The 14,262-nt window shown below is 53.3% G+C and overlaps 1 protein-coding gene across 1 annotated transcript in view; it reads left to right on the top strand.

The window, feature by feature from the left end:
* Positions 1–14,262, top strand: part of DMBT1 (deleted in malignant brain tumors 1) — a gene marked incomplete at both ends in the record, with an annotated part of 99,546 nt that overhangs the window by 34,606 nt on the left and 50,678 nt on the right. Inside the window, 7 exon segments of the mRNA XM_082854440.1 lie at positions 2,154–2,203; positions 2,205–2,529; positions 3,307–3,336; positions 5,245–5,604; positions 8,727–8,877; positions 10,761–10,969; positions 11,820–12,004. Of these exon segments, the coding sequence (XP_082710566.1) occupies positions 2,154–2,203; positions 2,205–2,529; positions 3,307–3,336; positions 5,245–5,604; positions 8,727–8,877; positions 10,761–10,969; positions 11,820–12,004 (1,310 nt within the window).

Below are 14,262 nucleotides of genomic sequence, written 5' to 3'. Positions count from 1 at the left end.
CTGCAGGTGGCCCAGGGATTGGTTCCTGAGTCCTGCACGGTAGCCCCTGCAGGGAACTGGGATGCACTGTCTGGGCAGCAGGTCTGCCGTGCGCAAGGCAGTGGCCCCTGTGTGGCCTGCCGGCCACAGCCTTGTCACCACCTACAGACAAGCCTGACAGATCTCACACGAGTTTTGGACTTTGAACTAGACTCCTCAGTGTGGCTGCCTCAGTGGGCCCATAAACGCTGTGTGGCTGATGACTGGTTTGGGTCCACTCGGTCATCTAGACACAGAGCTAATCAGCTTAACACAGGAAATAAGGGATGCTGGGCTGCCTGGACCTCTCAGGAGGAGCCTCTTTAGGGGGTGAGGATGGCAGAGGTCCCACCCCACGTGGCAGGGCTCAGGCATGGACTGAGCGTGTCACCTGCTCAGCGCCGTCCCCCTTTGCCCCTGTGGTGCCCCTTCTGTGCAAGGTGTCTGATCTGCCTTCTCTCTCTCCCAGGTGCCAGGCCCCAGTCCACGCTCCTGCCAGGTGAGTCCTGTGCCTCTTGACTCCGGGCTGTCCCCTCCGTCCCCACCCACCTCCACAGACTCCAGCCAGGAGCCCCAGGCGGGGCGAGTGGACGTTTGCCCCTCTCAGTACCTGCCCTGGTCACTCTAGAGCGAGCAGACGCTTCCAGAGGAGCCATAGCACAAGGGTCCTCGGGTCTGACTCAGCGATTTAAGGACATTGTGGCTACACAGTGTCTCCCCAGAGCTTTGGGTGACAGGGAGGCCTGTCCTGGGGTCATTTCTGCCTGAAAGCATTGTCTGGACCAAGAGTTATGTGTGCAGGGAGAACGGGGCTGTTTCTGGTCCCCCCCCCCCCCGCGGAGTCCCAAAGGGATAATTTCCCCCGAGACACTCAGTCAGGAGAGCGTGCTAAGTGCTCCTGTGGAGCGGGGCGCCTCATCGCCATGCCCTGGACATTGGAGGGCATGGTCCGGCTCACGGCCGGCTCTCAGAAAAGACCTATTCCTCCCCCAGGCAGTGGAGAGTCTCAGACCCCACGTTCCCTGATGTGAGTGACAGGTCACTAGAGCAACCCTGACTGTAGACACCTTCTCTCTAATCCTGCTGTGCTTTCCCTTCAGGCTGGTGGACGTCCACAACTCCTGCCCATGGTAAGCATGACTTGGATCCTGCAGACATTCCACTCATCAGGACTGGGTGCTATTCCTGACTCTTGGTTTGAGCCTCTGAGCTCACCGCCTCATCTGATGCGGAGGGTTCCTTTCGCGTGCCAGAGTTGTGGAGAACCTTCACCTCCCAGTTGTGGCATACATTACTCAGAATGCTTTGGTTGCCAAGTGACAGGATCCCAGCTCACACTCTCTTGAGTTGCGGGTGCGAGTGGGGGCCGCAATGACTTCCATAGGTCAGTGGTAGGATGGTCTTGAGGTAGAGCTGGATCCAGAAGTTCCAGTGCAGCTTTTCCCCTGCACTTTTCTTACCCCTATTGTCTCATGTTTATGGACTTCACTGTCAGCTTTCTTCCTGCCAAGGGACAGTTGTCAGCCTCAGGTGTACATCCCAGGAGCGGAGATAGTCTTTTTTTTCTAGCTCTTCAGCTGACAAGCCCTGGAAAGACTCTGAACAGCCTGCTACCAATAGATGCCTTCTCCGTAATGAAGTCCATGGGCTCTGATGATTTTCAGTGGGTGCACGGCTTGGTCAAGAGTCAGCACAATTTTGGGGTTAAAAAATGACATGAGTGAGTGCTCAGCAGTAAAGTAGTCTTCAGAATAACCTTGGGCCTGATGGAGTGGGTTCCCATGTGGGAGTGAACATCTGAAGGTGGCTCCTTGGCGGGGTCTGGGAAGCTGTCTATGCTGGGCTCCTGCTGCAGGGGCTCAAGTTCATTCCAGTGGTCCCTGAAAATTCAGGCTGTGGGCTTCCCCTCTTCCCACCTCCTTCCCAAGGCTGGGATCAGCCTCTGAATTGCTGGGCCTTGTGGTGAACCCTTCAGAAAATGTGCGTTCCTCTGTCCACAGCCAAGGGTTCTATCAAACAGCCCCGTGGGGATAAATGATGATGACCAGGCTCAGTCAGGTCCTCCGGAAGGAAAACATTACCTTGAACTCAGAAGTCTTTCCCTGGAAGGATTCTGAATCGCGTTCGGTCCTCAGAACCTGTTCCTCCGGAAGACACAGGAGAGTGCATTTTCCCGTCTCCTTCCAGGAACTGAATCAGGATTGGCCCTGAGGCTAGTGAATGGAAGCGACAGGTGTCAGGGCCGGGTGGAGGTCCTGTACCAAGGCTCCTGGGGCACCGTGTGTGACGACAGCTGGGACACCAACGACGCCAACGTGGTTTGCAGGCAGCTGGGCTGTGGCTGGGCCATGTCGGCCCCAGGAAATGCCCGGTATGGTCAGGGCTCAGGGCCGATCGTCCTGGATGACGTGGGCTGCTCGGGGCATGAGAGCTACCTGTGGAGCTGCCCTCACAACCCCTGGAACACACACAACTGTAGACACAGTGAGGACGCCAGTGTCGTCTGCGCAGGTTGGTCTCAAATAAACTAGGTGTCCATCTCTGGGGGAGTCGTTTCCTTCTGACATTCTGAATCCCTTTTATAGCATTTTTACATTTCTTGCTTCCTTAAATCACCTTGTCTCTCTGCTAAGAATTAGTATGAGCTCTTTGACAAGCTGCCAGGCATGTAGCTGGTGAATTGGAACAAAGAACCAAACTGAAAGTGACTTCAAGCCCTTTTTCTCCAGCCATAGTGCAAGCCAGAGGCAAAAGAGGCTAGTTCTGTCACGAGGTCTCTGAATGGAGGTCATGGCCTAGGACTGCAGGTGGCCCAGGGATTGGTTCCTGAGTCCTGCACGGTAGCCCCTGCAGGGAACTGGGATGCACTGTCTGGGCAGCAGGTCTGCCGTGCGCAAGGCAGTGGCCCCTGTGTGGCCTGCCGGCCACAGCCTTGTCACCACCTACAGACAAGCCTGACAGATCTCACACGAGTTTTGGACTTTGAACTAGACTCCTCAGTGTGGCTGCCTCAGTGGGCCCATAAACGCTGTGTGGCTGATGACTGGTTTGGGTCTACTCGGTCATCTAGACACAGAGCTAATCAGCTTAACACAGGAAATAAGGGATGCTGGGCTGCCTGGACCTCTCAGGAGGAGCCTGTTTGGGGGGTGAGGATGGCAGAGGTCCCACCCCACGTGGCAGGGCTCAGGCATGGACTGAGCGTGTCACCTGCTCAGCGCCGTCCCCCTTTGCCCCTGTGGTGCCCCTTCTGTGCAAGGTGTCTGATCTGCCTTCTCTCTCTCCCAGGTGCCAGGCCCCAGTCCACGCTCCTGCCAGGTGAGTCCTGTGCCTCTTGACTCCGGGCTGTCCCCTCCGTCCCCACCCACCTCCACAGACTCCAGCCAGGAGCCCCAGGCGGGGCGAGTGGACGGTTGCCCCTCTCAGTACCTGCCCTGGTCACTCTAGAGCGAGCAGACGCTTCCAGAGGAGCCATAGCACAAGGGTCCTCGGGTCTGACTCAGCGATTTAAGGACATTGTGGCCACACAGTGTCTCCCCAGAGCTTTGGGTGACAGGGAGGCCTGTCCTGGGGTCATTTCTGCCTGAAAGCATTGTCTGGACCAAGAGTTATGTGTGCAGGGAGAACGGGGCTGTTTCTGGTCCCCCCCCCCCCCCCGCGGAGTCCCAAAGGGATAATTTCCCCCGAGACACTCAGTCAGGAGAGCGTGCTAAGTGCTCCTGTGGAGCGGGGCGCCTCATCGCCATGCCCTGGACATTGGAGGGCATGGTCCGGCTCACGGCCGGCTCTCAGAAAAGACCTATTCCTCCCCCAGGCAGTGGAGAGTCTCAGACCCCACGTTCCCTGATGTGAGTGACAGGTCACTAGAGCAACCCTGACTGTAGACACCTTCTCTCTAATCCTGCTGTGCTTTCCCTTCAGGCTGGTGGACGTCCACAACTCCTGCCCATGGTAAGCATGACTTGGATCCTGCAGACATTCCACTCATCAGGACTGGGTGCTATTCCTGACTCTTGGTTTGAGCCTCTGAGCTCACCGCCTCATCTGATGCGGAGGGTTCCTTTCGCGTGCCAGAGTTGTGGAGAACCTTCACCTCCCAGTTGTGGCATACATTACTCAGAATGCTTTGGTTGCCAAGTGACAGGATCCCAGCTCACACTCTCTTGAGTTGCGGGTGCGAGTGGGGGCCGCAATGACTTCCATAGGTCAGTGGTAGGATGGTCTTGAGGTAGAGCTGGATCCAGAAGTTCCAGTGCAGCTTTTCCCCTGCACTTTTATTACCCCTATTTTCTCATGTTTATGGACTTCACTGTCGGCTTGCTTCCTGCCAGGGACAGGTGTTAGCCACAGGTCTACAGCCCAGGAGGGGAGAGAGTACGTGTTTTTCTAGCTCTTGCGCTCACAAGCCCTGGAAGGACTCTGAACAGCCTGCTACCAATAGATGCCTTCTCCGTCGTGATGTGCATGTGCTTTGATGATTTTCAGTGGGTGCACGGCTTGTTCAAGAGTCAACATAAGTTTGGGGTTTAAAAATGGGATGAGTGGGCTTCCCTGTTGGCGCAGTGGTTGAGAGTCCGCCTGCCGATACAGGGGACGCGGGTTCGTGCCCCGGTCTGGGAAGATCCCACATGCTGTGGAGCGCCTAGAACCGTGAGCCATGGCCGCTGAGCCTGCGCGTCCGGAGCCTGTGCTCCGCAATTGGAGAGGCCACAACAGTGAGAGGCCCGCATAACGCAATAAAAAAAAAAAAAATGACATGAGTGAGTGCTCAGCAGAAAAGTAGTGTTTAGAATAACCTTGGGCCTGATGGAGTGGGTTCCCATGTGGGAGTGAACATCTGAAGGTGGCTCCTTGGCGGGGTCTGGGAAGCTGTCTATGCTGGGCTCCTGCTACAGGGGCTCAAGTTCATCCCAGTGGTCCCTGCGGATTCAGGCTGTGGGCTTCCCCTCTTCCCACCTCCTTCCCAAGGCTGGGATCAGCCACTGAATTGCTGGGCCTTGTGGGGAACCCATCAGAAAATGTGCGTTTTCTGTCCACAGCCAAGGGTTCTATCAAACAGCCCCGTGGGGATAAATCATGATGACCGGGCTCAGTCAGGTCCTCCGGAAGGAAAACATTACCGTGAACTCAGAAGTCTTTCCCTGGAAGGATTCTGAATCGCGTTTGGTCCTCAGGACCTGTTCCTCCGGAAGACACAGGAGAGTGCATTTTCCCGTCTCCTTCCAGGAACTGATTCAGGATTGGCCCTGAGGCTGGTGAATGGAGGTAACAGGTGTCAGGGCCGGGTCGAGGTCCTGTACCGAGGCTCCTGGGGCACCGTGTGTGATGACAGCTGGGACACCAATGACGCCAACGTGGTCTGCAGGCAGCTGGGCTGTGGTTGGGCCACGTCGGCCCCTGGAAGTGCCCGGTACGGTCAGGGCTCAGGGCCGATCGTCCTGGATAACGTGGGCTGCTCGGGGCATGAGAGCTACCTGTGGAGCTGCCCTCACAATGGCTGGAACACACACAACTGTGGACACAGCGAGGACGCCGGTGTCGTCTGCTCAGGTTGGTCTCACATAAGCTGGGTGTACCTCTCTGGGGGTGTGGTTTCCTTCTGACACTCTGGTCCCCTCTCAAAGCATTTTCTACACTTCTCGCTTCCTTACATCACCTTGTCTTTCTGCTAAGAATTAGTATGAGCTCTTTGACAAGATGCCAGGCATGTAGCTGGTGAATTGGAACAAAGAACCAAACTGAAAGTGACTTGAAGCCCTTTTTCTCCAGCCACAGTGCAAGCCAGAGGCAAGAGAGGCTAGTTCTGTCACGAGTTCTCTGAATGGAGGTCATGGCCTAGGAATGCAGGTGGCCCAGGGATTGGTTCCTGAGTCCTGCACGGTAGCCCCTGCAGGGAACTGGGATGCACTGTCTGGGCAGCAGGTCTGCCGTGTGCAGCGCAGTGGCTCCTGTGTGGCCTCCCGGCCACAGCCTTGTCATCACCTACGGTCGGTCCTGACAGATCACACATGGGATTTGGACTTTGAACTGGACCCGTCAGTCTTGCCGCCTCAGGGGGCCCATAAATGCTGTGAGGCTGATGACTGGTTTGGGTCCACTCGGCCATCTAGACACAGAGCTAATCACTTTGACGTTGGAAATAAGTGATGTTGGGCTTCCTGGACCCCTCTGTCTGGGTGCCTGTAGAGCAGTTCCCACAGCAGTTTGAACTCCCACAACTGTGGGCACCACGTGGCCGCCAGTTTCATCTGCTCAGCTTGGCTTCCAAGTCATTGAGCTTCAATTTTAGTGTGGTTTTCTCCAGAAAAGTGCTCTTTGTGCTGGGCTCCTCTCACCCTGAACTTCCCTGAAAGATGGGCAGTTTCCCTGAATGCATCACCCATATTCCTTGGTCCCTGAATTTCTTGGGTCTGGTGTAGTACCTTTCTTAGTGGACCACCAGGGCAGAGAAGGGTGAATACGGGTTGCAACAACAAATTCCCCCAAAACCGTTTTTATCGTGGAGACTGTTATGTGAGTTTGAGGTTTGCTATTCAGCTCTCCTGGACAACTCCCAGGCCGCTCTTCTCACGCCCTGGAGGTTAGGGGCCAGGCACTCAGCATCTCTCTCTCAGGAACCTGCTAGGTGTGTTTCAGCACGTACTGGGTGCTGAGGCTGATCGTGTTTCCTCTTTCTTGCAGGCCCAGAAATCTACTCCACTACCACAGGTGAGTCACTGCAGCCCAACCTAAGACTCCTCTCCGGAATTCTACCCTCTCGGGTTTCCAGAAATAGAAGGAGAAGAGCAGCCTCCTCCTATGGAGTGCTTTCCCTCTGAGGACTCTGGAATCTGTTTTAGTGATAAGCTGAGTCCCCCAAACTATGGCTGTTACTCATCTCTGGCTGGAGGGCCCCTCTGGTCTCCTGCCACCGCTTGCTGCCAGCGCTCATTCAGAGACGCTGTGGGGGAAGAGGTTTGGTTTTCTGGTTGTTTCCAATGAAAATAACTCGTACTCATTCCATAGAGAACTGTGACCATGCTAGAAACATGGCCGAGGAACACTCCTACAAACGTTTGTCTGTTAAAGAATGCTTCACATTGAGAGCAATCCCTCAAATGATTTTTATGATACAGAGAAAAGATCTGGTGCTAAATATGTTGGGAAGTGCTATATACTCCGACCCTTTTTGGCCAGTCACAGTGTTAAATTGGAATGGTCAAGGCTCTGAGAAGTCCTGCAGTAAGGAAAAGGATTTATTTTCTCCATCAAACTGATGACCATGGAATTAAAGAATGATGCAGCAATATCCTAAAATCACTTCATTTTCTTTCTAGAAACTGCAACCACTCAGAGTAACTATCATATTTCTCCACCTGACCGAGAGGGCACGGGTTCCTTCTCCCCAGCCTTGCCTGCTGGTCCCCGAGCTGCAGTCACGGTGCTCGCTCTCCAAAGCGTTTGCCTCTCCTGCCTTTCCTGGCACGTGGCAACGCCTGCAGCTGATGTCCCAGCCCCAGGAGGGCTGGGCCTCTCTTTAGGCTCCTCTTTGCCCTTTAGTAGCCTGGCCAGCCTAAGATTCGGATCTCTGGTCAGTCCCTAGGCGAGGCTGCCCCCCCTCCCCCGTGTAGATCCCACCCCTCCCCTTGGACACTAGACCCCGGTCAGCGCTGGCTGGCTGGAGCCCGCTTCATCTCGGAGCTCGGTGTGTGATCAGCAAGAGCTCCTGACCGGCTGCTCTCGAGCTGCTGCTGAGCTCCCCCTCTCCCCCCACCCCTGAGACCTTTCCTCTCCATCCCCACCCTCCCCTCCTCCCCACCTGGCTTCCTGAAGCCGCAGCAGCTTCAGGCTGCCTCTCCCCTCTGATCCATTCTCTGCAGTGCAGCTAGGGGCATCTTCACAAGATGCCAAGGTCAGTCCCAGTCTCGGGGACTGATTCCTCAGGGCCTTCTGGTCACAGATCCTCACTGCTCAGGACAACCTCTAGGGCTCTGCACAGTTCTCTCCTAGTTCCCGCCATCCCTCCTGTCCCTGCTGCATGCACACTGAGGTTCCCCAAATGTGCTGCGTACACCTAGGTTCCTTGGCACACACTGTTCTCTCTGCCTGGAACACCCTTTCTCCCTTTCTGCCTTGCCTCCCTGATTATCCAACCCCCTTTCCCTGCTCAGTCTGGGTCAGGAGCCAAAGCTCCAGGCTCCCACCACCTCCTGGGCTTTGCTCCATCGCAGTCCCAGCCCATGACGCTGGGATTTGCTCTTTTCCATCCTCTCCTCCAGGCTGTGTGGTCCCTGAGGGCAAGGCCTGTATCCAGCATTCACTGTGAACCCAGGGTTGGCGCATTTCCAGGCACAGAGCCAGCAAGGACTCAACAGTTGTGTCAAGGGTACCAGGGAACTGATCATTATGTTTTCTCTTTGTCAACAGATCCTGTTTCCACCCCCACCCGCCCAGCCAGTAAGTTCTGAGCTCCCTGACAAGTCCCCTTTCCCTTCTCCTCAGTGACAGGGACACCGGGGAGGGATGAGGAGAATGGTGAGGAGATGTTTTCCCTAAGGACAGTCTCTGTGGAGGGGCGCCCCACTGACCATCAGTGTGTAGCTGGGGTCTAGGCACCGCCTGGTGGGTTTCTGTCTTGGGAATTGTTTAAAAAATCTCCCCCAGGTGACTGTGCAGTGTGCATTGTGGGTCATCAGTATATCCATTTTATATCCATTTTATCCCAACAGCAAATTATTCCTGTGGAGGCTTCCTGTCCCAACCTTCAGGGAGCTTTTCCAGCCCATTCTACCCTGAGAAGTATCCGAACAATGCCAAGTGCGTGTGGGACATCGAAGTTCAGAACAACTACCGTGTGACTCTGGTCTTCAGAGACGTCCAGTAAGTGTGTGCGAGGGACCTTGCAGACATGTAGAAGGGGATAAATGGTACCTAGCACTTCAGGAGAGATGTTTGCCCCGTTGACATTTTTTCTTATGGGTTCCATTTTCGACCGAGCACAGAGGTGGCACCAGGACCAGAGCAACTGGTTTCAAGTTGCACCTATGTCACTAATTTCCTGTGTGACCACGGGAAATCACTTAATTCACCTTAGCCTCAAGAGAGGAGAATAAAATAACTGCTTTCCTACCCTTGCTGGTTACTGGGAGGATCACGAGAAATATATGAGAATACTTGGACAATGTTATCCAATGGGATTATTGTTAGGAGTAATAATAATTATTATTATTACAATATTTATTATAATAGTAATAATAATAATTGTTAGGAGTAATAATAACAAGAATCCTATTAACAACCACACCAGTTTTTCTGAACACTTTTCACTCTACTCCCTCCTTTTTTTGGGTGAGTTTCGGGCAGAGGAGGAGAAATCCCTGCAGCAGAGGTTAGGTTGTCTGTTCCTCATCCAATGAAGAGTGGGAATCCTTGTTTTAAGTGGAGGAGGCTTCATCAGAATGACAGTGATACGTGATTGGTTCAAGGAGGGGTGACCACAGCGAGTCACCAGTAGTTTCTAGAGTCCTGGGAAGGGGTGTCCATAATTTCTCCTCTAACAGCCACCACCAAACAAAGTAGTTTTCTCTCTTGGTTGCAGTGGCCTTGGGAGTCTCTGCCTTAGAAATTTGTGTGGGGTTTTGAGAAAGGTACAATATTATTTTAATCTCTTCATCATTACAATTCATACTGGATGTGGGGACTGTATGAAATCCTTTGGAGGAAGGTTGACCGTGACTGGCTCTGAGTCAGCGTCTTAATAACAATGACCACCATTTGTGACATTTTATGAAGCACTTCTCCATATATTACACTGTTTGAGCCTCACGACGGCTTTCTTCAGTATACATGGGTAGGGAGATTTCACCTTCGTAAATAAGAAACCGGAGCTGCAGAGAGGCTATTTGACTTGCCCAGTATTTTTTTGTTCAATTATTTGTTTCTATCACTATGAATTCATGGATTTTAAAAAATTCTATGGGAAACTGGGGTCTCTTTGATCAAAGAAAAAGTCTAAGGTAGGATGTGATCCTTTCTCATGTGATGCAAAAGGCTGTCAGGAGAGGGGCAGTAGATCTCATATGTGTGACCCCAAAAGGCAGGACTAGAACCATGTATGGAGGTCATGGGAAGATGAATCTCCGCCCGATTTAAGAAAGTCTCACAAACTGGTGGTGACCAGTGAGGAGAGGGATTGGAGGAGGGACGGTACAGGGGTAGGGGATTAAGAGGTAGAAACTATTATGTATAAAATAAGCTGCAAGGATACATTGTATCAATACAGTGCAGGGAATATAGCCAATATTTTATAATAACTATAAATGGAGTATAACCTTTAAACATTGTGAATCACTATATTGTACACCCGTAACTTGTATAATATTGTACATCAACTATACTTCAATAAAAAAGGAAATCCATTACTTTCAATTATTAATTTTGTCACAGTTTCTGGCTCAGAGGTGTGATGCCTCTCACGGAGATCTGACCCCCTGCAGCAAATTCTGGTTAAAAGTGAAGCCAGATCCCTGGTGGTGCAGTGGTTGGGAGTCTGCCTGCTGATGCAGGGGATGCGGGTTCGTGCCCCGGTCCGGGAAGATCCCACGTGCCGCGGAGCGGCTGGGCCCGTGAGCCATGGCCGCTGAGCCTGCGCGTCCAGAGCCTGTGCTCCGCAACGGGAGAGGCCACAGCAGTGAGAGGCCCGCGTACCGCAAAAAAAAAAAAAAAAAAAAGTGAAGCCAGAACTGTGTGCTGTGTCTCCGCAGGCTTGAAGGCGGCTGTAACTACGATTATATTGAAGTGTTTGACGGCCCTTACCACAGCTCCCCTCTGCTCGCCCGGGTTTGTGACGGGGCAAGGGGCTCCTTCACCTCGTCATCCAACTTCATGTCCATTCGCTTCATCAGCGACGGCAGCGTCAAGATGAGAGGGTTCCAGGCTGAATACTACTCCAGCCTTTCCCCTGGGAGCACAAGTAAGTCCCCGTCTGTCTGGGTGGGGCCCCTCGGAGTGACTTCTGCTGCTCAGCCATCCCATGGCTGTGAGATGAGAAGTGATGGCCGCCTTTTCAGGTCACCAAGGCTCGATCCGGTGCAGAAAGGGGCCAAGGGCAGTGGGTCTTGGGACTCTGCCTCCCAGACATGGCCGATGGGTGGCGTGTTGGCCTTTCTGTGGTCAGCAGAGATGAAGTAGAAGGGCAAGGTGTTGCTTTCAACAGATAGTGAGATGTCAGTGTCAAGGGCAGAGGGGATCACCTGGCTTGAGGCCTTGTGGCCTTCCCAGAGTGTGGGACACTGTGACCTTGTCCTGAGACCTAGCACATTCGGCTGCTGCCTGAAGACGGTCTGAGCTGGCCGCTCAGCCTCGTCCAGCAGAGGCTGATGGCCACGGTTTGAGCTGTTAAGTGGACTGATGTACAGATTGGCCAGGGGCCGGGCAAGGTGAAATCCTGAGGTCAGGATTTTAAGCACCGACCTGCCCCTTAGCTAAAGGACCTATGTTTACGTCCATAGCTAAGGATGTTGATTTTCCGACATCCCCTCAATTCAACCCGAGCGTTACTTTACTATATGGATAAGCGGCAACTTAGCAAAACATTTTGCTTTTTTCACACCCTGCCTTCACTTCTCCATCAGAGAAATCCTAGTCCCTGGGCCCTCAAGGGGTCTCATGAGAGTGAAACTGACTTGAGCCCCAGGGCACCTGGCGCGGTGGTGAGCTGTGTCCGCGGGCAGACCATCTGCCAGCCATCTCAATCTCTGCACCTTCCTGTGGGCTTGGGGGGGGCGCTGACACTGACCGCACTGTCTGCCCTTGGCCCCCAGAGCTGCTTTGCCTGCAGAATCACATGCGAGCCAGTGTGAGCGTGGGCTACCTCCAGTCCCTGGGCTACTCTGCCAGGGACCTTGTCATTCCCGGCTGGAACAGGAACTACCGGTGTCAGCCCCAGATTACTTCGAGCCAGGTGACCTTCACAGTTCCCTACTCTGGCTGTGGCACCATCGAGCAGGTAAGCCTGGAGCTTCTTCCTCTCCCTCCTGCTGAGCCAGCTTTCTTACAGTGCCCTGCGCTGTGCTTTTTGAATTCTGGGACCCAGAAAACACGATTATGGTATAACCAGAACGTAATCGGGCTGAAGATACAAATCCGTCCCTTGGTGCCGTGACGCAGTTGCAGCCGTGTCCAAATAGAAGGAAGGAAAGTCAGTGGGGAGGTTTTCCCACACTGTCCACCAGAGAGGGTGCCTGGCAGGCTGCTATCACTTCGGCAAGAGCGATAGCAGCTCCCAGGGCCAGCTCCAGGTTCTGAAGGGCCTGGAGCTGATACAGGTTGGTGTTGGGGTGGGCAAGAGAGGCAGGTGCCTCGTTCATGGAAAGAATGCAAGCATATCTTAGTTTTAGAAATCTTACAAAAGCACATGGCTGAGCCAGTGCATTGCTGAGCCCCGGAAGAGCCTGTGCAGGGGGGCCCTGAAGCTTAACCTCCATTAGCTTCACAGTAAATTGGCCTCTGCAGCTATCGTTTGTTGAGCTGTCACCACCTGGGGTGACCAGTTGTCTTGGTTGACCTGGGATTTTGCAGATTTTAGCATGGAGAAATCTCATGTCCCAGGAAACTCCTTAATCCTGTCCCCCTACAAGTGGCAGACACTGAGATTAGTCTGTGTCAAACTCCCCCAAATCCCCACCAAGATGAGGCAAGTCTCCCCTCATTGTCATCCTGCTTGAAAAACAGGGAGACTGGGCTTTGAGGGGTCAAGCAGGTTGCTGAAAGCTACTTAGCCAGGAAGCGGTAGGGCCAACGCCAGACTCTGAGAATCTCAAAAATGTGTCACTGAGTGAAAGAAACCAGGCGCTACCCACCCTGTGATGTCATTTCTATGAAATCTGTGTACATAGTGAGCGGACCTGGTGGGAGGGGACTGCCTGCAAAGGGGCAGGATGGAGCTGTTTGAATTAATGGGAGTGTTGAGTCTTTTACTGTCAAACCCCACCGAATGGTAAACTTAGAGTTGTTGCATTTCATTGTATGTAAATTCATTTAAAACTCTGCACTCTAAGTTCTGAATTTTTGGCTGACACCTAAGTAATCACTTCAAGATTTTGTCTGTCAGGGAACAGACACAGTGCAAATACTTTTATTAGGTTTAGGACCGCAGTATAAATATACAGCACAAAAGGCTCAAATACGTACAATGTGTGTGACACACGCGATCAGAGGGTTTGCCCGTCACCAAAGATGTACCGTACATTTGCCGCGTGCCCGGCTAGGTGCTATGAGCGTGTGTTCATTACCTGGCAAGGTCACAAGGAACCGTGAGAGAGGGAGGGGACACTCGTTTAGCTAACCAGATGGGCCTGTCAGCCACAGGTGGGTGCCTGGGCCCGAGGGTCTGCAGTTGCCACTGTGGCCCCCCAGCTCCCATTGGACAGTCCCTACAGACACCAGATCTCCTTCTGATAGAAGCTGAGTGGGTCAGGGAGGCTTACATGCAGAGGAGGGTACAGATGGGTCACGCCCTGCAAACGTTCTAGTCGACCTGGCTTTTACATTTCGCGCTGTCAGTCAATCGTGTTGGATTCTGGTTTGTCCTGAGTTTAGTCAGTGGGAATCAGTCTGCCAAAGGTGACCCACCCCTCCCAGTTCCAAATATGCAGCCTGGAGCCTCTGACATCTGAGCCCTCCTATCTGTGTTCCTTCATCTCCAATAGGAGCTGCCCAAGCCACGGGCCAGCCCTGGTCTTCTAACCTGGCTGGTCATGGGCAGCACAGGCTACATTCTGATTCCTCTGCTTACTTAAATACCTGTATCCCCTAGTAAACCGTGCCTCCAGGGCAGGCCAATGTTTCATTCATCTATGCAACTGCGAGTGCCCCTGGTGTGGAGCCTAAGCCTTTATAATCATATTATTAGGGACTAGTATGCGTGCCAGGCACTGAACTAAGAGTTCCACGAGACTTTCAAAATTCCCGAGACAACTTTTATTCCCATTTAATTGTGAGGAAACGGAAGTTTGCAGAGGTTAAGCCACTTGCCCTAGGCCACATGATCATGAACTGTGGAGCCGGCATTCAAAGGCAGGACGGTATGATCCGTAGCTGGGACTTTCTGCATCTCCTCCAGGTGCCCCGTTTAGTGGGTGTCTGACAAACGTTGGCTCGTGTGTCTGAATAGGCAAGGTCTCCCCACCACAGGAGTGGGATGCCAGGCGGAAGAGGCCGGGTCTCTATGGGATAGCCGTTGACGTGTCTGCCGGACTCCCACTC

The sequence above is a fragment of the Leucopleurus acutus genome (assembly GCF_964270905.1).
Source record: "Leucopleurus acutus genome assembly, chromosome: 14".
NCBI classification, from domain to species: Eukaryota; Metazoa; Chordata; class Mammalia; order Artiodactyla; family Delphinidae; genus Leucopleurus; species Leucopleurus acutus.
The sequence above is the reverse complement of the archived record's forward strand: the minus strand, read 5'-3'. Positions and strand labels throughout refer to the sequence as shown.